The sequence below is a fragment of the Camelus ferus genome, chromosome 25 (genome assembly GCF_009834535.1).
Source record: "Camelus ferus isolate YT-003-E chromosome 25, BCGSAC_Cfer_1.0, whole genome shotgun sequence".
Taxonomy (NCBI): Eukaryota; Metazoa; Chordata; class Mammalia; order Artiodactyla; family Camelidae; genus Camelus; species Camelus ferus.
Genome location: NC_045720.1, coordinates 34,979,238 through 35,005,303, shown reverse-complemented (window position 1 = coordinate 35,005,303; position 26,066 = coordinate 34,979,238). Strand labels below are relative to the sequence as shown.

At 41.5% G+C, this 26,066-nt stretch overlaps 1 protein-coding gene across 3 annotated transcripts in view; it reads right to left on the bottom strand.

Moving 5' to 3' along the window:
• CDH17 (cadherin 17) overlaps positions 1-26,066 on the bottom strand; it is a 92,107-nt gene that overhangs the window by 49,800 nt on the left and 16,241 nt on the right. The window contains exons 1-2 of one of the 3 annotated variants that reach the window (XM_032467777.1): positions 10,812-10,940; positions 872-942 (exon numbers count right to left, since the gene is read on the bottom strand). In XM_032467777.1, coding sequence (XP_032323668.1) covers positions 872-922 — 51 coding nt within the window. In that variant the 5' untranslated portion in view covers positions 923-942; positions 10,812-10,940. Of the gene's footprint in view, positions 1-871; positions 943-1,038; positions 1,063-10,811; positions 10,941-26,066 lie in introns of those variants that run through there. The other 2 variants (XM_032467778.1, XM_006191988.3) reach the window with 2 other exon arrangements.

Sequence of the window (26,066 nt, the reverse complement as noted above, 5' to 3'; positions counted from 1 at the left end):
CCTGTCTGTAAAGATGCACATTGCTTGCAAGGTTAGGATTGCAGATTTCCCCCTCAAGAGGAAAGCTCTGGGAGGTTGACAAGTTTGGCTCTATTTCACTCTAAATATTTTGAATTGCGTGGGCTCTAGGGGGCTGCCTGGAGCTTCCTGAAGTTCACTGTTATATTTGGGTCCTAGAAGACAGGAACCAAGACGAGAGGTGCGAGGATCTAGGAGCTCCTCCTAAGGAGAACGTGAATGCTTCCCCATAGTCCTGCTCCATAATACAACAAATCTGGCAAGTGTAGGACCTGGAACGAGCCTCCGGAGGAAAGCAGAGACGGCACCCCTCCCTCCACCCAAGGCCGAGCGCTGGTCTCCCCAGGTTCCACCCCGCTCCAGCTTCCCCAAGCCTGAGTCGACAGGGTTAAGGACAGATTTGGCCAGAAAACTCCAAACCATGTAGGGAAAGAAAAGAGCAGAGCAGAGCAGGGTTGAAAACAGAGAAAATGCTTTTCTTAATTTTGGTGGTGGTGATTTCTCATGGTCAGAGTAAAAAAACAAACAAAAGTCCAGATTAAGGGATGTAGACTAATACAGGCAGCAGTATACTTTTCTTTCCAAGGCTCGCTGACCTGTACGTGAAGGTCTAAAGGGAAGCAGATGGATTTGCTGACGCCTTGCCCAGGAAGTGGCACGGACCTAGAACGTTGAGCCATTTCATCAAAAACAGCACTTTGGGGTAAACTATGTGCCCTCGGTACACAAAGAGTTAATTTTGATTGTCTTTTTTTTTTTTCACAGTGATGACAGCCATTGCGTCCCTGGTGTGGGGCAGAAGGATGTCGGGAAATGGTCTACTGAACGAATACAGAGCATTCTCTTCCCTTACCAGGTAAAGTGCAAGGAGACACACGCCGAGCAGCCGGGCTCGCGTCGTCATGGTTTCCTTTATGCAAACTCCTGTGAAGAAACCGGAGAGAAATTGATTCGTTCCCAGCCTGTTAAAACCGTGTCTTTCCAAGCAGAGAGGATCACGGGATGACATTCAGTTCTAACCCTGGCAGGATGGGATCCCTGGGGGTCCGCCTCTCCTCCCCGTGGAACAGCCTCGTCTCCCAGGCGCTTCCTGATACTTCATTCACAGCAACCACAGGCAGACGCCCCAAAACGCGCTCGTGGGAATTCCACTTCCTTCACACCCGCTTCACTCTATTACAGATGTCTTCATTTAAGAGTCTCAAGTAATAGGCCACGAGTATAATTTTCACCCATCATATGGATAGGGAAGGTGTGTTTTGGCAAATACCAGAATAACTAGATACTAATATCTTAGTGCTTCTGATTCAAAGCTGCAAATATATGAGATTCTTCAAGCAGAGAAAACTCAAGAATGTTCACAATCCTTCATTCAAAGACTTCACCAGCCACTTCTTTGCTCTTCTAAAATTTGCTGTTAACTATGCAATACACCTGAGGATAAAATGTACTTCTTAAGACTCCAGAAGGAACCCAATATGAACCCAAACTCTGCCCCATTCTCTTCTGTTCAATATTATTTTTCCTTTATTCCCCTGCATCTTCATATCTCACCTAGAAATTAAAACTTCCAGGACTAACTGATTTTGAGATCTGAGATAAATTTGCCACATGGCCTGTAAAGCAGGGTTGTTGCCTATCATAGTATTGGGCTGATAAAATAAAACGGAACATTGCAGATCTGTGGTAAGGGCTTCAGCTGCAACACAAACCGTCACGTTCATTAGCATCCACGCAGGGTAGAAGCCCTGTGTGTGTAAGAAGTGAGCTCCGGTCTTCACATCCAGCCGACTCCACGCAGGAGAAAAACCCTACAAGCATGGAGCGTGTGGATTTTGTGAGCTGTTTCTAGTGCTTTCCAATCCCTACTGACAACAATATTGATTCTTCTAATTACTAAATGATATCTGCCTATTGTAAAATATCAAAATATTATGAAGCAAAAAAAAAAAACCCAAAACAAACAAAAAAACCCCAAAAAACCGAGGAAATGCAGAAAGTAGTCACTTCACTGAAATTCCAATCACTTTATTGTCCCCAGGAGTTATGGATGGTCTTGGTTTCTTTCATCTTTTTATTTTTTTAAGTTTTCCACATTGAACTTGTATCACTAATATAATCAGCATGGAATGGTTACAAACTCTAAAAATTTAGAGCCTGAAATTTTTTTAATCCCTTACATATGGATAATGTATTTGAACTTTAGAAAGGGAGAGGTGCGATCTCATTTCAACTTCACAAATGCCCTTGGGGGTAAAGGCGGAAATGAGCACTTATCAAGCATCACCTGTACGGTAAGCTAGCGGAGGGGCCTTTACAAACAGACTGGCAGCACTGCAGGTGAACTCTGAGTCACAGAGTCTAGACCGGAAACCCAGCTCCACCTCTCATTAGCTGTGCGGCCACGGGGGCGCTACTTAATGTCTCTGTGCCTCAGTTTCCTCAAATGGAAAACACGTGGCAATTACTCAGTAAATGGGTGCTTTTATAAATTTCTTAGAGACATAATGAGTTAGGACATGTTATTTTATATATGAGGAAATTGAGGTTCAAAGTTAAGCCCATCGCCTAAAGACAACACAGCTAGGAAGTGACCCTGCCATGCTTCTCACCACGTCCGGCAGATTCCAAAGTCCAGCACCGCCTTCAACTCCTTCTCCTGTCCCCTACATCAGGTGATCGCTCAAGAGACGGAGATGGAGGCATAGAGATTTAGAGAACTATAAAATGTACATGTTGTTTGTACCTCCTATCTAAATCAAGCAATTTGCCGCAAGGATTTACAGCTATTTGAAGGAAGGACTAAAACCCTTCAGGATGGTTAGATCTGTAAATTCTGTGAATGTGTAGAAATGGGCTTTTGCAACGGAATTCATTTGGCCTAGGTGTCCAAACATTGTTTTAGAATTGGTTCCTTGTCTTAAACACAAATAAGACATCTTTCTACTGCTTAGACTGCTTACGCGGTTTGGAAACACATGGAGACAAATGACAACCCCAGCTCCTAGCACACCGCAATACCCATATATATATAGGGGTAAATTGGTGTTCTTAACTCTAACTGTTCTTTTTTCATATTAGCAAAGTGAACATGATCAGCTAGCAATCAATATCAACCAATATTTTAAGAGAAGTAAAAAGACAATAATGACACATCCGGGGATCTCTCTCCTCAAACCCGCAGCGTTCAAGATCGTTCCACCACTGGTCTCCACTTGCCCTGCAGCCTTATCTCCCCACGCCCTCCCCACACCCAGGAATGCCAAGCTCCCTGTGGACTTTGCCCTAAGCTTTCCTGTCTCCACACTTTGCCAATGCTGTCCTCCCCACCTGGCACGGGGCCCCGCCTGGAGTAAATGACAGTGGTATTTGCTGAGTTAAGCTGGATTGAGAGTATCCTTTCTCACTTCTACTTCTACCATCTTATAGCTAGGGCCAACTTACTCACTTATTTTAAAATCATGGACTTATAAAAAGCTTCTATTATGTGCCAGATACTGTGCTAAGAACTGAGATAACAAAGCAAGAGGTACAGGTTCTGCTTCATGCAGCTGGGACCTACATCCTCCATGAAATCTCCCTGATTTCCAGCCAGAAGCCCCTCCTGCCTGACTTTAATTTTTTATTGTTTATTTATGTGTCTGTGTTACTACTGCTTCTACTAGAAAACAAAATCCTTCAAGGCTTTATTTTTTTTTTAAATGTTTTTAATGGAGGATTGAATCCAGGACCTCGTGCATGCTAAACATGTGCTCCACCACTGAGCTGCACCCACCTTCCCCCCTAATTATTTTTTTAATCTCTCAGAGCTCTTCACTATGGCTAGCATATGTTAAGCTCTCAACAGACGTCTGCTAAATTCTACAACATTTGTGATTGTCTAACATTGATATCCTATGAATTCATCCAATCTAGAAGAGCTTTCAGAATAAAGAGAAAGTGTTACAGGAAATGAATCTGAGATTTAAAGACTTTGATACAGAGTAATACATTTTTATTGTTGACAAAAAGGATTATTTTTCTTTTAAATACACTAACAGATTTCTGCTCAGTAAATAGGTTAAGAACTAGTTGATATATATCATCTCTACTTGAAATGATTTTTTTAGCTTTTTTAATCTCCCAAAGATGTGTAAGTTGAATGATAGAGAAGCAAATAAAAAGAAAATAAATGTCTTATTTTAGTCAGATGCTCAGACAGGTGACTGTCTGGGGTGTTTTAAGGAAACTAAAAAGTAAACGTAGCAATGCACTCATCCTTTATCTTGTCATTTGCAGTTAGTTTGATCCCTCATGGAGGGGTTTCCGGTGGGAAACGGAAGTAATTGCTCTCCCATGCTAGGGTCCCATGACTTCTCTGTGGACAAATGTACCACACGATGCGGTCGTCAGACTGGCTAGTTTGGGTCCTGCCTCCACCAGGGACTGGTGTCTACTCATCAGTAAAGTAAGCAGGAAATAGTGCCCACCTCTGAGAGTTGTGGGACTCAGTAAGTTAACATTTTGAACAGTGTTCGTCAAGTAAAACTTCATTCTGCCACCCAGGTTTGCTCAGTCAGAACTTTAAACATCGCCCTCCAGGACCTCTCCCGGGCTTCCCAGGTTTCCCGGGTGTCGATGGCCCCGGCATTGAGAGTACTCATGAAGCAGCGTCGCAGCCACATCCCCACGGCCAAATGAAGCGGCCGCACAGAGCCCTTTCTGAGTGATCCAAGGCAACCTACTGCCCTGCTAGGACTGTGCCCGAACAGGACTTTGTCTCTCAAACAAGTCCTTCCTATATTTCCTCTTTCACACGGGCGTAATTTCACTAATGACTGTCACAGCCTGGATCATAATAATGATGCCACAGGGAAACCATAATTCATAACTGAAACTGCCTAAACCCACCAAGCCATACGCACGTGATGGATTATTGCACAAACATACTCAGAAAAGGACTGGAACAGATTTCCAGATAATTCAGTGACATTTTATCTGAACTACCTGAAGTACTTGATCCAACCATCAGCTGCGAATTTTTGCTACTTGTCAGGGTTTCCCTCAGGTACAAAGACGACATTCAGACAGTTTCTGTGGCAACTATCTGAGAGGACAAGAACATCCTTAGCAACACAGGTCAAAGGTTTTGGGGGAGAGGGGGCAGTTTTGAAAAGCCACCACCACTTGTTTTAACCGCGGACCATCTGTAAATATGGAATCGGGGCTCTGGCCTTGCGGCTTGGGGCCGATGCCTTCATTTTGCTCAACGGAGCCCAGAAACCCCTCCATGTCCTAAATCTGTGTCCAGCCAAGACAACAACACAAAAGCAGCTAACATTTACTGAAAACCCGTTGTCAGCACGTGCTGAGACTCCTCTATAATTATCTTACCGATTTTTCATAAGAGCCCTATGAAGCATTAAAATTTCTCTCTGTAAAGATCAAAAATCGGAAACTGAGGGTCAAAGAAGTTATGAGACTCGTTCAAGCTCACACTGCCTGGCTAATTTCACACTTGTGCTCTTACTCATGTGTTATTCTCCCTCTGAAAGCACACACATTCTCACAAACAAGACATCTAGCATCATTCTATCTGTTCTATAGCTTCCCAAAAATGCAGTTTTTTTTTTTTTTTTTTGCTCCACGGCTGCTCTTCCTCTTCAGAGGCTGACCTGACTCCGCCCTCTCAGAGGAAATTCAGCCCAGGAGATTTAACTCCTACAGCGCATCGTCTTCTGTCTTTTTTTTTTTTTTAATGGAGGTACTGGGGATTGAACCCAGGACCCTGTGCATACTAAGCTGTACCTTCCCTCCCTCAGAATGTGATCTTGTTTGGAGATAAGGTCTTTTACAGAGGTAGTGAAGTTAGAATGAAGTCATTAGGGTGAGCCCCAGTCCGGTACGACTGGTGTCCTCCATCTGCGGTACTTTGTCACGGCAGCCCTGGCTAATGTATTAAGCACTCTAGTTTTGACTAACAGAGGCATTGCCGTCTCAAGATACAGGTGGCCTCCGGTGGGGCTTTATTCAGTTATTCTAAATGCAGTGCCCACAGCATCCCAAGGAGTCCACTCGAAGCCTGACTGATTCTCCTAATGGGCTCCAATTCTTTCAAGAGCCATTTTCAGACACTCTTTTATCATTTCCCCATTTATCTGAGTAAGGAGGGAATTTCTAGGTCCCAGGTCTCAAAACCTGCAAGCAAATCAATACATGAGCATTGATTTCTTTCCCTTTGCAAAAAGCTAAGTGATAGGCAAACCTTCCACAGAGTCAGTCATTGCTCATCCTTTTTGTTTTTCTAAAAAAATTAAGGGTTTTGAATTAAAATAATTTGCCATGCTCTAAGGTTGAACCATACATTTCCGACAAAGATGGTACAGAAGGAGAGGACTGCAAAATTTCTTTCCAAATATTACATGCGATGTGGCCAGGAAAGAACGTGACTAGAATTCGTAACACCATCAGGACCAAACAGCGCCAAGCATCCCGGGTGCCACTTAGTTGCCCTCTGCGTTGTATAGCGCTAAGAGCAGCATAAATTATACAGCGAGGCCAGATATGAGTAAAGAGCAGGGTAAAAGCTCGCTCACACCATTGTTTATCAAGCTGTGTTCAGATCGATCGTGCCCATCTCTGTGGGCTCATTCGCAAACCCCTGGCACGGTTACATCACTTAAGGTTCAGAAAAATCACAAGAGGATCTGACCAATTTGCACTCTTGACAAATTAGGGACCCAATTAAAGTGGCCATTAATAAGCTAGAAACAAATAGACAGGCATAAAATCTGGGCTGCTGCCTTCACATCCAAATGATTAGGAGGGAGGGAGGGAGGAAAAGAAAGTGTGGGTCATCCCCTCCCCCCACACACACATAAATGTAAATGCTTTATTCTCTCATGAAACTTTGCAGTAGAGACATGCCCATCTCTCAGCACATGAAGATCTGGATTTACACAGATGTGAAAGTAAGGGTGGTTATTAATCAACAGGTTCATGGTCAGGAAAACAGGTTCACACGAGGATGGATGGCTCCTCTTAAAATATTGTAAATTTATATAATTGATTTACATACAAATTATTGGCATAACTATTCTTTTTTTTTTTACCTTTTTATTTATTTATTTTTTGGGGGGGTGATTAGGTTTGTTTGTTTGTTTATTTATTTATTTATTTATTTATTTATTTATTTATTTATTCATGGAGGTACTGGGGGTTGAACCCAGGACCCTGTGCATGCTAGGCATGCACTCTACCACTACACTATACCCTGCCCCCAGTTACTCTTATTAAAGAAAATAATGAGTTCTAAGGCATATTTTGAGAAGTGGGCTCACGCTTCCTCCTGGCTGGCTGTTGTCCCACCCAGCATACCCCCACTGTGAGCAAGGGGAGGGGCAGCTGGGGCGAGGAGCCTTCCCCACATGGGGCCACAGGATGTCCCAGCCCTGAATGGAAGTGCCTTCAAGATGAGGTCAAAGGGAAGGGGGCGGCCACATGGGACACAGACGGTTACTCTGCCACGATGCTCCTCTGACGTGTGAAGCAGGTTGGCGGTAAGGATGCGGGCGTTGAGTTCCCTGAGGCGCCAGGTTTACACCTCAGAAGCCCTCCAAGGCGGGCAGGGGGAGGACCTCCTCTCCTCCACATCCGGCAGAACAGCATCACACGGGCCTTTCCTGGCTTAAAGAGGAGGACTGGAACCACTACTTCTCAACAAAGTGGCTTAATTATTTTTGACAAAGTGTTTCTTCATGTGTTATACCATATTTCTTTGTGTATTATAAAGTGCGCAGATGAGTATTTTGTCAAGATAATAACATAATGCACCCTAGCCTTAGAAATTTGGTATGAGGTAATAAGTTTAGGTTAGATCTCATCCCAAAGGATTAAACTACTTAGATTTAAAGCAAAACAAAACCAAAGACTTGCTGTAATACTCGTTCATCTACAAGGTGACCCTGAGGCAAAGATTCCAATGACCAACACGCAGCCATACTCAAACGCGACAGGGTAACTTTCTGATTTCTGTAATTAAATCATAACTGACAACTGGGATGGACAAGAGAGTAAGGGGAAAGGGAATGTAATCTATCTTCATGAAAGAAGATACCTCTTCTTAAGAAGAGATCTCTATGAAATCGCACCCATGAGTTTAGTTTCTTATAATTGAAACTTAAAAAAAAAAAGCTAAGTTAAGTATTTTGAAAACCCTATGTAAGTTTCACAGTAATCCTGTAACGCAGGTCCCCTCTGTCATCCTACAGGGCAGGAAACAGCTCAGTGAGGTGGAGGAAGCGGTGTGATTACTCTGACTGCACAGACAAGCACAAAATCTTCCATATGAGGAACACGTGTTCCTCTTTAAACATTCTTTAGGAGCACAGATCTGCCCTTTTGATTTCTCTTCGTGCCTTACTCAAAAGCACAAGTCCTAATGTTTTCAAAATATGGTAAGAAACTATTGATTCAGAATATCATGGAAGAGAGAATTCAATGTCAGTCTCATGAATATTCTTAAGAGAAATTAAGTTTTCTTTGTACTACATAGACAATAACCAAGTGTAGCTTGGTCTGTTTTATACGCTTAAGTGAAAAATCATCTTTAGTATAGTTAAAACCTCAACCACTGGGTGGATATCTGCTTTTATTAAGTTAATACTTCTTGTACCTAGGTAAACATCCCTATTTGTTCTCACAAGGAACAAACAGGTAGATTGATATGCCCCTAACAGACCTCAATACCTCTTTCCTTGTTTAATCAATGAGGAGACTGCAGAACAACTAGCCCCTTCTAAATTCAGCACCAGAGGCGAGGGGGGTATAGCTCGTGCGTAACAAGCCTGAGGTTCTCGGTTCAATCCCCAGTACCTCCTCTAAAAATAAGTAAATAGACCTAATTACCTCCTTGCACAAAAACAAGTAAATAAATGATTTTTTAAAAATAGATAAACAACACAAGGGATTCCTGGAGTAGCATAATTTTATACTAACAAATAAATCTGTATATTTCTGTCCATGTAAACTAACCCCCATAAAAGCACTCATCCGGGGGCCTCTGGAGAAAGGAACACAGTGATGCTCAGGTTTCCATCCAGAGTCATCTCTCTGGACATGTCTTCTCTCTTGAAGAAAAGTGGGCACACTCTCCTTTCCAGAGAATTCCTTTGACAATGGAACAGGAAGCTGAGTTGCTGCCAGAATATACTACGCCTTTCGTGAAAGAAGGGAGGAGGTACTGCAAGTGCAATCTTCACCTTGACTGACGAGGATTTTTCCCAGGGGTCGAAGGAGCAAGTTTCAAAGGATGCCATGCCCACATCTCACCGGAAGACATACGTATGAAATGTCAGTGGGGCTTTAAATTGCCTCATTAAGGCAAAAAGCAAAACCCAAATGTTTTCTCATTCTCTCTTATTGTTCCACTTCACTCCTTTGGTGTAGTATTAGTTCCTCCCTGACGCAACAGAAGGTGTAATTATCACAGTGTTATGATGGCTTTTCTTTCCCCTAGAGACTGAAACAGTAACTTGTCAATTTGACCTAAGTCGCCTACTTGAACTTCCTCATGAAAAGGAGCGTTAACATTCATTGAACGTCTATCATGTGTGAAACAATGCACTGAGTTCTTTACATGCTTATCTAATTTACTCTCATAACTACTTGGTTAGGCAAGTAACCTCCATTTCATAGATGAGAAAATTAAGGTACAGGGAGCTTAAGCAATCTGCTCAATGCCCGCTGGCTGGTAAACGATGAAACTGGCCTAACCCAGCAGCCCAGCCCTGATGACTCATAAACCATACACCCTGTGATCCATGATAAACCCTCACTCAGCAAGACGCATTTGGTTTCCTGGTGAGAGTTGAATGTCATCTATTTTCCATGTCATCTAAACATGTGCTTTCTCCTTGTTTCAAATTATTCCTCCCTTGCTATCTAAGTTTTTGAAGAAAAATAAAAACGAAAAAATACTAGTAAATGCATTGCCCTTCCAATCTCCTGCTTGGCTTCCTTCCTCACAGAGGGCGTCTGCTCCCAGAAAGTCATCCACAGTGAAGAAAAAACTGAGACAGAGGCAGGGGCTGGCCCTCTGAAGGCACCCATAAGCAGCACGTGTCCTGACATCTCAAAATAACCACTCAGTAGCTGATGGTACATCCACCACTATGACCGAAAAGAAAGACCAGAATCTGACCAACACAAACATCAACCTTGCTTTCCCAACTGGGAAGGCAGATCTGTCCGTCTGTTTTTAATTCTTTTTCCACTGCTTTTAATAAAGGGCTTTTTTTCTCCTTTGCATGTCCCTTCCACCACTGTCTCCCGGACAGTCTTAAGAATCCCAAAGCAAATCTCACTCTCTGAGAAGTAAACAGAATGCTTTTGAAGATCACATCTGAGAGATGACACTTAGTGAGAATGTGCCCCAATTTCTAGAATACGAGCCCCAAGGGGCATCTCAGGGCGAGACACTTTGATGTTTTAAGTACAAAGAAGGGGTGTAATACACATGTAAACATCCAAAGCCTTGTTCTTTCCTTTAATTCCACTACCAAGCTTGATTCAATCCAAACCACTTCATCAAATGAATTTACAAAAGATACAGACTGATTAAAAGAAAATGAGAAAAGAAATTAGGTTCCGTAAGCAAAAGTTGTCACACCAGGAATAAACTTCCCTTCCCAGCAAATGCTACATAGCACCCCTCAAGGAATAGATCTGTCCTTTTAAGTATTCCCCTCCACCATTTATTCTGTCACTCTCAAAGAAATATGTTACAGATAGAGTTAAGACGCGTCAACCCTTACCTTTCTGGAAGTAAGTAACAAAATGGTTGTTAAAAATTATTTTCTTCCATTCGGCTGTTGAGACTCTTGCTAGGATCTGAGTATCTCCCCAGGGGACACTCCCTCTGCACAGCTCTGCTTCCCCAGCCTCTCCCTTCACCTTTAGTCAAACATTAACCATCGACTGGTTTTATTGATTTTCAGGAACCATCAGATGTCATAAAAGGTATTATTACATTGACTCCAGGAAAGAAATGGATTTGTACCCAAAGAAGGTAATTCACATCTCTCTAATACATCTCAAAACAGGTTTCTGAATTTTGGTAGGTAGATAAGTCAGTTACAAGACAAGGAGAAGTTAAAGTGGAAAAATCTTCTATGCGATCAACTACCTGTAGTGTGTAAGCTTTCATCCATATTCTGCCTTCCCAGCACGTAGCATAGTGTCTGCACAGCAGACTCAGTCAACAAATATTTGTGCAGATTCCATCCCAAACACAGACGGAGCACAGGGTGCCATGCCTGAGCAGTGACGCGGTTCACCAGAGGCACGGGCAATGACTCAGAAGGCTCAAGCCATGAAGCAGTCTGGCTGCACCTGCTTCTGAAATCCAACGGTGCCCTTCAAAGTCTGCATGAAACAACCAGCCTCCCCCCAAACCCCAACCAAGTCGTTTTTCCCACCACTCTGAGAACGAATTTACCTAAGTACAAGTTGCTAGTTTTTCCGCTCAAAATGAGGTTTCCGATTAAACAATAAAAAGCCCGTAGCTCCAGATTTCTGAAGTTGAAGCCTCATTTAGACTGACCCCTGAGGCCCACCCCTGTGTCACTCTGGGAATCTACACCGAAGATGAGAAACAAGGTCACCTTTGTGTCCAGAGTGGTACTCATTCTGATGCTCATTTCTGGGCTTCTCCTGAGCTGTGCTGCGCTTCCCACTGGTCTCTAGATGTGCATCTACTACAGTGGGAGCCCAAGAGCCCTGTTTGGATGGGCTTCTTCCTTCCCAGATCCCCCTGAGAGGACTTCACGATTGCTTTAAGCCCCATTCATCTCGGGGCCCCGGAAGTGAAACCACCCAGTCGCCTGCCAGTGGTCAGCACCCTCGGGAGACCAGCAGGCCCAGAAGAGCACCCCTTCCCCCGTCTCAGAGCCACCACGGCTACATTTAAGGAAAGGAGGACAGTGACTCTCACACTCTCGACACCGCTGCCTCCCATGAGCTGAACAAATTGGCCTGGTTCTACAGAACCAGACAGCTTCCGCTTGTGTGTTTCACTTCCTGAATCAGTGATGAGAGTCTCACGGCATTATGATTATAAATCAATAAAAAATGTTAAAAGAAAAAAAAAGAATCTCATGACATTGCTCCAGAAGGAGTTTGCTGCTTCTCTGGAAACTTTTTAATAATGTATGCAAAACGTATGTTTAAATCGGTAAAGCTTCCTTTAAAAAAATAAGAGTATATATGTATTGATTTTAGTCATTGCCTTTCAGTGATATCATACAGCCATGTTCATGGCGTATCAGTTGAAAAAATATGTTTTCTCATTGAATCTTTACAACAAGCCCATGAAGTGGACTCCATCTTATAGAAACAAAACAGAGGCACAGAGAGGTTTGACTTCTTGCCCAAGTCACACAACCTGTGATTACAGAATCAGGACCCCAACCCTGGTCTTTGTAATTCAAAGCCCAGTCTATTCACCACGTCTGTAGAATCTGCCCGATTATTTTCCTCCCGGCTCCACGTGAGCAATAAAACCTCCACAGGAAGACATCCCTCCGTGTGAGCCCATTCCTGGAGACAGGAGACGGCCAAGTTCCTAAATCGGGCTTCCCAGTATATTTTGTGCTAGTTCGAGACCCTAGCTTCCAAGTCAGGGAATCTGGTTGATTAATCCCTAAAAGGCCAAAACCACCCACCCGAGAATTAACAGGTGACGGCACCTCTGAACTGTAAAGGCTCTTCCTGTGCTCTCCATGATGCTCAGAGCTTGTGGGTTTCATCGCTTATATACTAACTTACACATTTGTAATTTATAAAAGTATCTGGATTTTTAAATTCCGGATTAATTCCAAAGATTAGGAGCGTGCATGTTCTGCCCTGTGTTTCAGGGTGAACACCATTCATTTTAGGAACCCATTTTCATGCCAAAATGAGGCACTTCTAGTTCAATAGTTTAATACTGACTGAGTAATAATAGGAATAATAAGAAAAATTTAATTGATAAAGATTACTATGTCCCTTTATCAGAGCAAAGTAGATGTAAATTATCTATATGATGGAAACAAGTGAACAATTGAAACGGTCTGGGCTGATACTTCTGACTGACAGCTTCGTGGTAGGTATTAAAACATGTTAGCACTTTTGTCCACAGTAATGTTTTAACCAGTCCTCCAACATTAGCCCTGGAAAACATAGAAGTGATGTTTAATTTATGGACTGTGCTAGTTAGTCATGACTAAGGTTTGGATAGCCTCCCAGATAAAAAAAACTTTATGAAAATTTGGGATGATTCTGAAAATTCAAAGTATGTTATGTTTCCAATATTTTTATTCCTTAAAACTCAAAGTAAGTGAAATCTATGAATGCTAAGTTTTTACGTTTTTTCATGCTCTTGCACCTTAATATGTCCTTTACTTGATTATATACCATGTATTTTGAGAACATTTTATCATGAGTCCATTAACATGCAAGCCTCGCCTGACAGAAGTTATATAGTACATATATGTGCAATGGTATTTTTGAAATACTTAATATCTGTCTTGCTCATGTTAACTTAATGCTGGCAGAAACTTTGTCTTTTATTAGCACTCAGTAAATATTTTTTAGAATTGAACCCCTTTCAGTTATTAAATCAATAGTTCCAGATAGTCAGGATTACATATGGACTCACCCAAGGTTGATGGGAATCTGGACAAGTGAATGATTTTGTATGTCCTCAAACCAATATTTTGCATCTTTTGTTCCACATTTATTTAGTGGAATGAGGTGAAACTAATTTTCTGCTAGTGAATGTTTTAGGCTGAGACAGAAATTTCCCTAATGACTTCCACTAGCCAGGACAGTGGCCATTTTTTGATCAGTGTAAGCAATATGGCCCCAGTCTTTACATAGCTCTTATGCTTGTCGGTGGGTGGGTTTGAGTTTGGAATTTTTCCTTGATGTTGTTGTTTGCGGCAATTTTTCAAATCAGGACACTTTAAGGAAACATTAAATGACTTAAGACTTAAATAATAAAATAAATCACTAATTCCAAGTGAGAAACACTGAACTATATACAATGCAGTTGCAAAATCTTAGCTAATGGTCACCTGTGCTCCTCCTAAAAATATTCCAAGACAGTTTGAGGCAAATAAAGAGCTTTTTCCCTGTTCTCTGTTTTGACAGAAGTGGATCCAATTTGTGGTTGTTTATTTCAGGAATATTTTAACTCCATCTATAGATGGTGGCTCCAGGAAATTGCCCAGTAGGCGAAGTTCTTAATCAGGTCTCTAGTTCACCATATCCGGAAACTGCTGCAGAATCCTATGAATGGAACGACTGGAATGTATCCACATCATCAGCCATCCATTGGGCAAATGCCTTCTAGAGCTTTCTAAACCTGAAGAGTTTATTAAAGCTGGGTCTTACATCGTGAGATCCTGGTCCAGTAGGTCTAGGATGCACCCCAGGGATTAACATGTTTAAAGCACTCTGGATTCCAGACGCAGGTAACCATATGGTATCTCCCATGAGAAAGACAGCTTAGGGATGCTGTGCTTCATCTGCCAGTATTCTTTAGCAAGGCCTGCACTTGAAACTAACTTCCCCCCACCAGGTAGGCTTCATTTCTGCAGGGTCTGCCTCAGACAGCGACCCCACTGGGTTGATGTTGTACATGCGGACTGAATCAGGCAGACACACACAAGCTCATCTTCCCTTGGACATTTTTTCTAACGATCGACTGAACATTTTATTTGACCTCAGATTTTTTTTTAATTCCAAGACATTACAATAATCTTGTTGGTTTTCTGAGACTTGGCTCTGTCTCATCAGATTTCACCCACACGAGTCTTTGCTCACACCCAGTTCACACTCAGGCCATCGCATCTTGCCCCCACCTCCTCTGTCTCTCTGAGACGGCACTTGCTGAGGTGACAACATCCTTCTCACGATAATCAGAGACACTCTCCAGTCTGCACCATCCCACACTTTTCACAGCATTTGACACCATCATTAGCCCTCCCTGAATCACCCTTTACCCTTGGTTTGTTTGCCAGCAGTCTGTCCTGGTTTTTCTTGTACCTCTTCAGCCCATCCCATGCAGTCCCATTTGTGGCCTCATCGGACTCCCTGGGTCAACTGTAGGTTGTCCTGCCTTGTTACTCATTCGAGGAGGTTGGATCTGCTCCTATCTGTACACCAAAGTCTCAAGTCACACTCACCAGCCCAGATGTCTCCCTTGGTCTGGGCTTCAATCATTTTAATCCAACTAACGTTACCACGGCTCCGTCTACACATCTCCACAGCACAACAAACTCAACACATCCCAAATTAACCTCACTGTTTTCATTCCTCCTGAACTGATTCTCCTGGGACAGCACGTGTTCATGTCAGCCCTGGCAGTCATCAAGGCTTAGCCAGTGTGCTGTGATTGATTAGTAATTCCTGTCGGGGGCACACAGAGGAGACTGGCAATGGATACGCCTGGGAATCGCCAACCTTGCCAGGGAGGACCCTGTGACTCGGACACTGGGGGCTCAGTAAACATCAGTTTACCTTCTCTGCTTATGGGTCTTTTACTAAACAGCAAAACATTGGGATTGCCTCTGAAAATGTTGCCCTTGAGAAGTATTCCCTGGGAAAAAACAGTCTCTTCAACAAATGGTGATGAAACAAATGCATATCCACATGCTAAGTAATGAAGTCAAGCTCCTACCTCACACCATCCAGAAAAACTAGCTCAGAATGGATTAAAGACCTAAGTGTAAGAGCTAAAACTAAAAAACTCTTAGAAGAAAACAGTGGTAAATCTTTATGCCCTTGGATTTGGCAATGGTTTCTTAGATACAACATCAAAAGCACACACAATAATAGAAAAAACAAACTGGAACTCATAAAGAAAATAAAGAAATTTTGTGCTTTGAAGAACCCTATTAAAAAAAAGTGAAACACAACCCACCAGATGGGAGAAAATATTGCAAATCACAGATCTGAGAAAGGGATTGTGCCCACCTGGAACGTATTAAAACCTCTTCCAATCCAAAAATAAACAGATAAAAACCCAATCAAACATGGGTAAAAGATATGAATAGACATTATTAAAGAAGGTATACAAATAGCTAACAAGCACATGAAAAGATGGCCAACATCATTAGGCAGAAGCAAAATGTAAATCAAAACCACAAGACAATGCTTTACACCTATTAGGATAGCTAGAATAAAAAACATACAGTAACAAGTATCGGCGAGGATGTAGATAAATCAGAATCCTCACGCACTTCTGGTGAGAATGTAAAATGATATAAACACTTTGGAAAAAAATCTGTAAGTTTCCTCAAAAACTTAAACCATTCGACCCTGTCAATTCACTCCCAGGTGTGTATCTAAGAAAAATTAAAACATATGTCCACACAAAAACTTGTACATGAATGTTCATGGCATTCATAGTATTCACACTCCTTATGCATAATAACCAAAAGTAAAATCAGCCAAATGTCCATTCAACTGACAAACGGGTAAACAAAATCTGGTGTAGCCACACAATAGAGTATTTTTCAGCCATAAAGAGGCACGAAGCACTGGCATGTGCTACAACATCAATGAAGTAGAAGGAACCAGACAAAAAAGGCCAATTACTGTAGGAGTCTATTCATACAAAATGTCCAGAAGAGGCAAGTTCACAGAGACGGGAAGCCGACTAACAGTTGCCGGCGGTCAGGGAGTGGGGTTGTGGGGCGGGGTGGAAGGTTACAGCTAAGGATATGGGCTTTCTTTCTGTGGTGATGAAAGTGTTCTAAAATTCACTGCAGTGATGGTTGCACAATTCTGTAAATATACTAAACACTAGTAAGTCCTACACTTTACCTGGGTGAATTTTATGGTATGTTAATTTTATCTCAATAAAGCTGTGACCCAAAAAAGGACGCAGTAATTCCTGCAGCCAAACCCAACCTGATATGAACGTATAAGACCCAGGCTGCACATCTGCACTGACCTCAATCCAGACACTTCAGAACAAATGACTTGTGTTCTATTATCACAGATGCTTTGAGGGTCTTTAATCATTTTATTTTCACTTAAATATATTTGTTTCACTTATTTTGTTTATTATTTTATCTCCTCTTTTATGTTTTACTTTAAAAAAATGTGAATAAGAACATTTCAGGACGTGAAGAGTTTCTTCGACCTGAGCAAAGAGGGAGGGAGAAGTGTGATCACAGGTCCCTCTGCCTCTCTCCTGGGGCCTTTGCTCAGGCAGTTCAATAGCAGAGGAGGCCTTGGAACTCAGTGCCCACCCAAAAGGGAGGACTATTTTCTTCCTACGTGACCAAATCTAGTAACTGGAGACGCAAAGGAGAAATGTTTTCTCCTTTTAGTCTTCCCGCTCAGGATTACATTAAGCCTAGTGTCAGTAACAACCCAGGAGAAATTCTGGAAAAGCTCTGTTATCTTAAGCCTGAAATTTTCCAGTTGCTACATGAGAAAACCCAGGAACTGAAATCTCACATCTGCGATCCACTTAATCTCCCTGCTTAAGTAGAAGCAGCCCAGGGTGCAGAGGAAGGAGGAGGAGAGGGTGGATCTACTGGGGAGAAATTCTCCGGGCTTACCAGTGACGGCTCGGGAAATGCCAGGTCTCCCCCAGAAAGCAGGGGGAAGGCCCCGCAGAGCATCTTTTTTTTTTAATTCTTATTTTTAATTAACGTGTAATCGATTTACAGTTTTAGTTTCAGGTGTACAGCAAAGCAATTCAGTTATACATAAATACATACATACATATTTTTTCAGTTTCTTTTCCATTATGGCTCATTACAAGAAACTGAATATAGTGCTCTGTGCTATACAGTAGGACCTTGTTATTTATCTATTTTATACATAGTAGTGTGTATCTGTTAACCCCAAACTCATAATCTATCCCTTCCTCCCTTCCCCGCTGGTAACCACAGTTTGTTTTCTATGTCTGTGAGTCTATTTCTGGTTTGTAAATAAAATTTGTATCTTTTTCTTTTTTTTTTCTAGAGTCGCACTTACCTTGCCTGCCCCTAGTTTAAACCTAATGAATTTGACCAGCGTCTCACAGAGGCAGGGCTCCAGAGGGACTTCTTCACTCCCATATCGTCCCAATTCTGCTCCCTAAGCATGAGGAATGACAGGGGTTGCCTAGAACCAGGATTATATCCAAATAGATTTACAAGACAGAGGTGACTCACAAAAATGCACCCCAATGTTCACAGCAGCACTATTTACAATAGCCACGACATGGAAGCAACCTAAATGTCCATTGATAGATGACTGGATAAAAAGTTGTGGTATATTTATGCAATGGAATACAATTCAGCCATAGAAAAGAATAAAATAATGCCATTTGCTACAACATGGATGAATCTGGAGATAGTCATTCCAAGCAAAGTAAGCCAGAAAGAGAAAGAAAAATACCATATGATATCACTTATATGTGGAATCTTTAAGAAAAAAGACACAAATGAACTTATTTACAAAGCAGAAAGAGACTCATAAGACATAGAAAAGAAACTTATGGTTACTGGGGCGGGGGAAGGAGGTGCAAAAGGGATAAATCGGGAGTTCAAGGTTTGTAGATACTATTATATATAAAATAGATAAACAACAAGTTTCTTCTATACAGCACAGGCAACTATATTCAGTATCTTGTAGTAACCTATAATGAAAAAGAATATGAAAAGGAATGTATGTATGTACAAGTATGACTGAAACACCATGCCGTACACCAGAAATTGACACATCGTAAACTGACTATATAGACAATTAAAAAAAAAAAAGACAAAGATGGCAGTACCCTCTCTCAGTTACCACTTTATACAAAAAAAAAAAAAAAGAATAGTAACAGTTAACAGTTAATAACACAGGGATTGACTAACCTACCACTCTTTTCTATCCCCTGAAAGAGTTTTCTGAAGACAAATAACAAATTTTTGGTTCCGGGGTTCTCAGCCCTGGCTGCATGGACTCATAAGGATTCTGACTGGATTGGTTTTGCTGACCTGACAGCAACCACTTCTGGGGTCTCCAGCACAGCTGAGGTTGAGACCCACCGGTCCAGTGCCTGCCCTTTACAGATAAAGAAACTGAGGAACAAAGAAGATAAAAATAGCCTCTTCAAGGCTTGAATCCAGGTGTGAACTAAAAAAAAAAAATCAAAGCGCTGAAGACCTACCCTGGGCTGAGCTCCAGTAACAGCCAGCGGAACGCGTGGCTCTACCTAACTACCAGGCAAAGCAAGCAGACAGGCAGCTCAGGACCACGAAGCAGGTGCACCAGCTCACAGAGCCATGGCCAAAACATCGATACTTCCACCCCAACAGCATTCCCACCAGCTGGTCCCTCCACTCCACCTTTCCTGAGAGTTACTTCACTGGGAATCCTGCCCCGGCTGAGAAACCTACGCAGGTGTCATTTCCATTAACTGATATAACACCAAATACTCTATTCCACAGAGCATTTTCTACCCAGATCTCCTCCCCAGCTGGTATCCTCCTCAATCTCCCCTCCCAACCCGACCTCCCTTGTCACAGAGCAGTAGCATCACCTGGCCGACTTGATCTCGTCACTCTCTCAGCTGGTCTGGAGGAAGCTCATTCTCTCTCAGAGCTAATGCGTAAGTGGTTAGCTTTACTATAGCTCAGCTCAGACCAGCCAAGCCTAGTGGCCAATATTGTTCAGAGTTAGAGATGATGCCTGGTGCACCTTGTCCCCGGCAATAACTCAATTATCCCTGACTCGATGGGCTCCCTAAATGTACCCTCCCCTCAATGGCTGAACATTCGCTCCGTTACTGGGTACATGTAGCTCCCAATACAACGATGTGCTGACCTTCCTTCTGGGATCTAACTGGTCTACAGGGACCTTGGCCTTGGAAAATCCATTTTCTCCTGTCTTTGGAATACAGGGCTCTTTGGTCCTTTGCTTTGTTGACCAGGAGGGAAAGAATGGAGGAGAATTACAAGGGAGCCAGTCCCAGTGGTCTCAGTGTCAGTGGCACATTTCCTGAGCCTGACACAGGCAGTGAGAACTTATTTCTCCCAATCTTTATTCAGCTCTCTGATAAACAAGTCTGCTATTCTCTGAGTCAGAGTGCTTAAGACCAGACTTTGGAGACGGGCAAAATTGAGATCTGAATCCCAGTTCCAATGTTATTCTTTGACTCTGTATTTATCACCAACATGGATTTGGAAATCTTAGACCAGACCCTCCATACCACACCCTACTCTGTGCTCATAACTGCAATGGCCCAATTAAGAGGGTGAAAAACTTAAGTGCATTAGGGGTCTCTGTAGGGAGCTCAAACTCTGTCTAAAAATGGTACCAAGATATTTAAAAGTATGTTGAAGGTAGAAAGAAGAGATCACGTTTTCTTTTCTTAAATGTTTTATATTTATTTATTTTGTGGGGAAGGTAATTAGGTTTATTTATTTACATATTTATTTTGATGGAGGTACTGGGGATTCAGCCCGGGACCCCATGCATGCTAAGCATGTGCTCTACCACTGAGCTATACCCTCCTCCCATTTTTCCATTAATTCCTTTTCGAAAGAGCCTTTCAACTCTACTCTACCTGCCTTAAGAGTGTTTTCCCATCTTCTTCCCAACCACAGTCAGACCAGAAATTAACAGCAATTATCCTCATCTGTCACAGCCTCAGTAATTAGGAGGCCTGAGCAGCCCATCTTGTGGTATTACAAAGGCTGCCAGAAGACTAAAATTGGTGTCATGAACACATCAAACTAGATAAAGAGGAAGCCACAGAAAGTTAAGTTCAAATCCTCAAATGAGTTTCTGCTTAAAAAGCTAGAATACAGCAAACATCAGTGAGAAAGCTCGAAATGAACCATTGGATATCACAGGGAACGTGATTTGGACATATTCCTCACCAAATGACGTCTGGAAGTGCAGTGGGAACTCTGATTTCTATTGGTAGCTGACTAGAGAGTTGCCCTGGCTTTATAACCCTTCAGCAGTGATAAACTAGGAAAAAACCATATGCAACATATAACATATTTTGTGGCACCTACAACTCTCCCCAGCAGGAACCCTGCAGTTTTCAAACGTAGTCCATTTGTTTGCTCCAGAAGTTGTTTTGCTATCTGACACGTTTATCCACTGAATTTAGGGATGGACCCTAATTCTTGCCTTGAGGTGGGAAGCCCCATGAAAAACTGGCAGGACCCACAGGCAGGGACACTACTTTCCCACCAGTGCCATCTGGTTCCCTAGTCTGGCAGTATTATTTCGCTTTTGTGCCTCGGTAAAAGGGCTTCCTTCTAGGAAAGCGGAACTTACCCCTAAGATTCTATTGGTTCCCAAAGCTCACTCCTGATTGGTCCATTTCTAACACCTGCTCTGCATATGATGTTGCAAAATGTTGCAAAGTCTTGACTGGCAGCCTATAAAAGCCTGTGTAAACCTACAGATGGAGTCCAGAGCTTGGAGTGTTCACTCCTCTGGGTCCACTGGCGTAATAAACCTGAGTCCTCCAAGCCTCCAAGTGCTGCTTGGTCTCTCACTAGGATCCAGGTTGCTGTAACACTGAGCTGTAACACACTTCGCTGTAACAGCTTAACTACTTCGTCCAATCACTGAGTAGTTACTTTGACGACCTCTATTTAGCGAGGGTCTGTTCTGGGTCAGACACTGGCCAAAGCGCTTGGCTTATGTCCTCTCTAATGTGCACAAGTATGCAAGGTAGGTCACAATCTCCAAGCCCCCACTTACAGCTAAGGAAACTGAGGCTCACAGAGTTCAAATACCTTGCTCAAAGGCACATAGTTGGTAGGTTCCAGTGCTAGGATTTGAACTCAGATGTACTGACTCAAGATCTTTGCCACTGTGGACACTGCTCCTGATTCATAGGGATGCCCTCGTCACAGCTTCTGTCTTGGACACTGACCACATCCTTTCTCTCATCACTTGGCCTTGAATGGCTTTATTGCCACCAACCAGAAGAGGCCTTAGTATACATCCAACTCTATTTTATATAGTCTAAAAAAAGTTCTGGAGGATTTATGTCACAACTAAAATTGTTGCTTTAGGCAAACTCACCTATGTTAAAAGCAGGCAATGTTAAGCCAGCCCTATTTATTCATACGTTCCTATGTGAATTCATCCAGACTGCTCTGTCCAGAGGCCATGCTCTCCATTTCATAAGCCTCATGGCTTCATCAAGTTTCAATGTTGAGGAAGGTGGAAGCTTCTCTTCGTATTTTCCAGGCTTAAATCATGTCCACTATGCTGTGTGGAGAGGAACCCTAGGGTGACAAGAAAAAGTTTCTCTTACAGACCTGGATTGGAGATTGTCATTCTAAGTGAAGTAAGCCAGAAAGAGAAAGAAAAATACCATGATATTACTCATATGTGGAATTAAAAAAAAAGAAAGAAAGAAAAAAGAGGACACAAATGAACTCATCTACAAAAGAAACAGACTCACAGACATAGTAAACAATCTCACTGTTACCAAGGGGGGAAATGGGGTGGGAAGGGAAAAATCGGGAGTTCGATATTTACAGATACTAACTGCTATATATAAAATAGATAAACAACAAGTTTCTACTGTATAGTACAGGGAACTATATTCAATATCTTGTAGCAGCCTATAATGAAAAAGAATATGAAAAGGAATATATGTATGTATATGTATGACTGAAACATGATGCTGTACACCAGAAATTGACACACTATAAACTGACTATACTTCAAGAGAAAAAAAGAAAAAGAAGTTTCTTTTACAGATGTCTTTCAGTAAATAAATGAAGCGAGAATGATCCAATTTGAATACTACCATTTTGCCAACACCTACTGAAATAATGAGTTTTAGGCAAAGGTCATCAGTGGCGGCCACAGCACTAACAGGCAAGCTGGTCACTAGGTGCCTTCCAGCAGAAGGATGCAATACTATTTATGCAGGATTATTGCTCAAAAAATGCACCTGAAGTCAATAAAACTTTTGATTCTAGAGTGTAGATCTAGCCACGTAGATCTCTTTGCACTGACTATATAGAAGATGCAGAAACATTCTCTGTAAGGACATCTTTCCCGTCCACCAAGATAAAAGCAAAGGATGTAATATCAAAAGGTAACTGAGTAAAGACTTTTCAACAGGAATTCAAATGAATGAGGTCCCTCTAGGATAATCTTTCTGCTGGTGATTAATTGGATTCAAGAATAGATGTTGAAGCCCCAGGGGAGTCTCTAGTCTGTAAATACCAAATGCTTCAGCCAGGCTGTGTGTGTGTGTGTGTGTGTGCATGTGTGCGTGTGTGTGTGTGTGTGTGTGTGTTTAAACACAAACAGAAGTAGAGGGAGTAATGTAATGAACCCCATGCACCATCACCCAGCTTCAGCAATGATCAGCTCATGCTCAGTCATCTTTCATCGATGCTTCCTTTGAACCACACTACCTGACCCCGCACCACCAACCCCGAGCATTCAAATTGGCTTCTTAGTGGAAAAAATGGTGGTCTTGTCTGGAAGCAGCTCTCTGGCTGACTCTGCTAGAGGTAGAATGGTCCTCACTCACTTGGAATACAGGCCAGGCTTGTCAACTCATAAAATTATGTCAGCTCTGCTCTCTGCCTGATATCGAACTTACAAAAGCTCTTCTACTGTTAAACTAGCTGGGTTCTTGGAGGATTTTTCCAATTTTATTTGTGCTGAAGTCTGAAGAGGAAGTTTACTCTTAACATCACCTATTTGTGGTAGCCAATTTTGAGGAAATTTCGCTCTCTTAACCACAGACAATGGTGAGTTCTGACTCTTAATGACAGAAGTTCGTGAGTTTTGGCTCTGGACCACAGAAGTTCATGAGTTGAAAAAACTATGTATGGCTTCCTCCTTCAATCAATGACTCAGAATAACTGCCTTCTAGACTCCAACCAAACAGCTGTCTTTGCCTGGCCACTGATACCCAGGTCTGGTCAAAAACCTGAATGAATATGAGAAAGATTCAATCCTCACAGCACACACCAGGATAAATTTCAAGTAGCTCACAGATTTAATTTCTTTAAAAGAACCATACCGTACACATAGCAGAAGAAAGCATGGGTGAATCTCTCTGCAATCAGGAAAGGGAAAAACTCCTAACTCAAAATCCAGAAGCAACAATGGCAAGACTAATAAACTTCATAATAATACTTTTTTAAAATTTTGCATGGAAATAAATACCAAGAGCAAAGTAAAAAGAAATGATAAACTAGGAAAAAACAAAAAACATATGCAACATATAACAGAGAAAGGGTTGAAATAGTTAATGTATAAGAGCTTCTAAAGATAGAAACAAAAAAGACACCAAAAAAGTAAACAAATGGACAAGCAACATGAACAATAGTTTATAGGAAAGAAATACAAATAGCCCTAACACATATTTTTTAAAAACCCACTGCACGTCACTAAAAATAAGAAAATATAAATTAAAGACTATTTCTTAACCATCAGATTAACAAAAACCCAAAATACATGTCCTGTTGGAGAGGCGATGGGGAAATAGTCACTCTCATATATTGCTAGCGAATGAAACGATAATACCCTGGGGTTGGGAACTGGGCCATATCAGCAAAACGACATTTACCCTTTGTCTTAGAAATCTCACTTCTAGTAATATATCCCATAGATACAACTGGAAAAATGATCCAAACACGTATGTACAAGGTTATTTATTGCAGCACTAGTTATCACCTCCCCCGAAAAAAACCCAAATCTGGAAGCAACCAGAATATCCACAATAAGGCTCTGAATGAATAAAATGTGGTATATCCACTCAATGAATAGAGTGCAGTTAAAAGGAACAAGGATGATTTCTATATCCCACTATGGACCAAACTCCAGGATACACTATTAAGTGAAGAAAAGAAGATAGAAAAAAGTATACATAGTACGCTACCATTTATCTAATACAGAAGAAGGGGAAGACACAAATTTATATATTTGTATGTATATAAATTATGTACATATATAAACACATATACATGTGCATTTGCTTATACATCAGAAAAGAGAAGGGTAAACCTCTTTTGTTTAATTGTTAAAGAAGAGAAGGATCAAAGTGGAGAGAACAGAACAGAAGCTAGAACTTCTCTGAATAGAATCTACTGTACAGATTTGACATTAAAACCATGTAAATTCTTTACATGGCTGTAAAACAACATTAAATCAAAATGAATAGATAAACAACAAGGTCCTACTGTATAGCACATGGAACTACATTAATAGCTTGTAATAACCCATAATGAAAAAGAATATACATAAATATATATAACAGAATCACTATGCTGTGCACCAGAAACTAACACAACTTTGTCGATCAACTGCACTTCAATTAAAAAAAAAATCAAAATGAAAAGAAAGCAATTCCTAAACATGGAAAGCAAATGAAACAAATGAACGTTCCCATATATTGAGCTGGAAATGCAGCCTGAGAAAAATTCATCTAAGTAATTTTATTTTTGGCAGGGGAGGTAATTAGGTTTATTTTTTATTTTTTGATGGAGGTACTGGGGAACAAACCCAGGACCTTATGCATGCTAAGTCCACACTCTACCAATTGAGCTTTATCCTAATCCTGCCAAGTAATTTTAAAGCAGTAATATGACTATGAACCCTAGTGGGATAGCTTCTAAGGACAAAAGTCACTTTAAAAAACCTTAAACGTTTTCAGAAATCATACTGTTAGCAATGATTATCAATGCCATTATTCTGAAACATAGATGGTAAAGCCAAAAGTAATTACATTAGTATTGTTTGGAACTTAAGATTTTAGGCAGAAGAGAGAAAATATACAAGTACAAAATCAAAGAAGTTAAAAACCCTATAATACTAAATTCAAATTCAAAATATTAGCGGGCATCCATGATATATTTCCTTTTAAATATTTTTTATCATTCTGTCCACTGAAACAGCCTAGAAACAATGGCCAACTCATAAGCAGAGAGTAGCCCTAAAGCCAGCTTGTGATCTTTAAATTGTTTTTCCCAAAAGGAACTAAGCCTCCTTGGAGAAATTGCTGATTCTAGGTCTGGAACAAGAAATGTACAAGATGT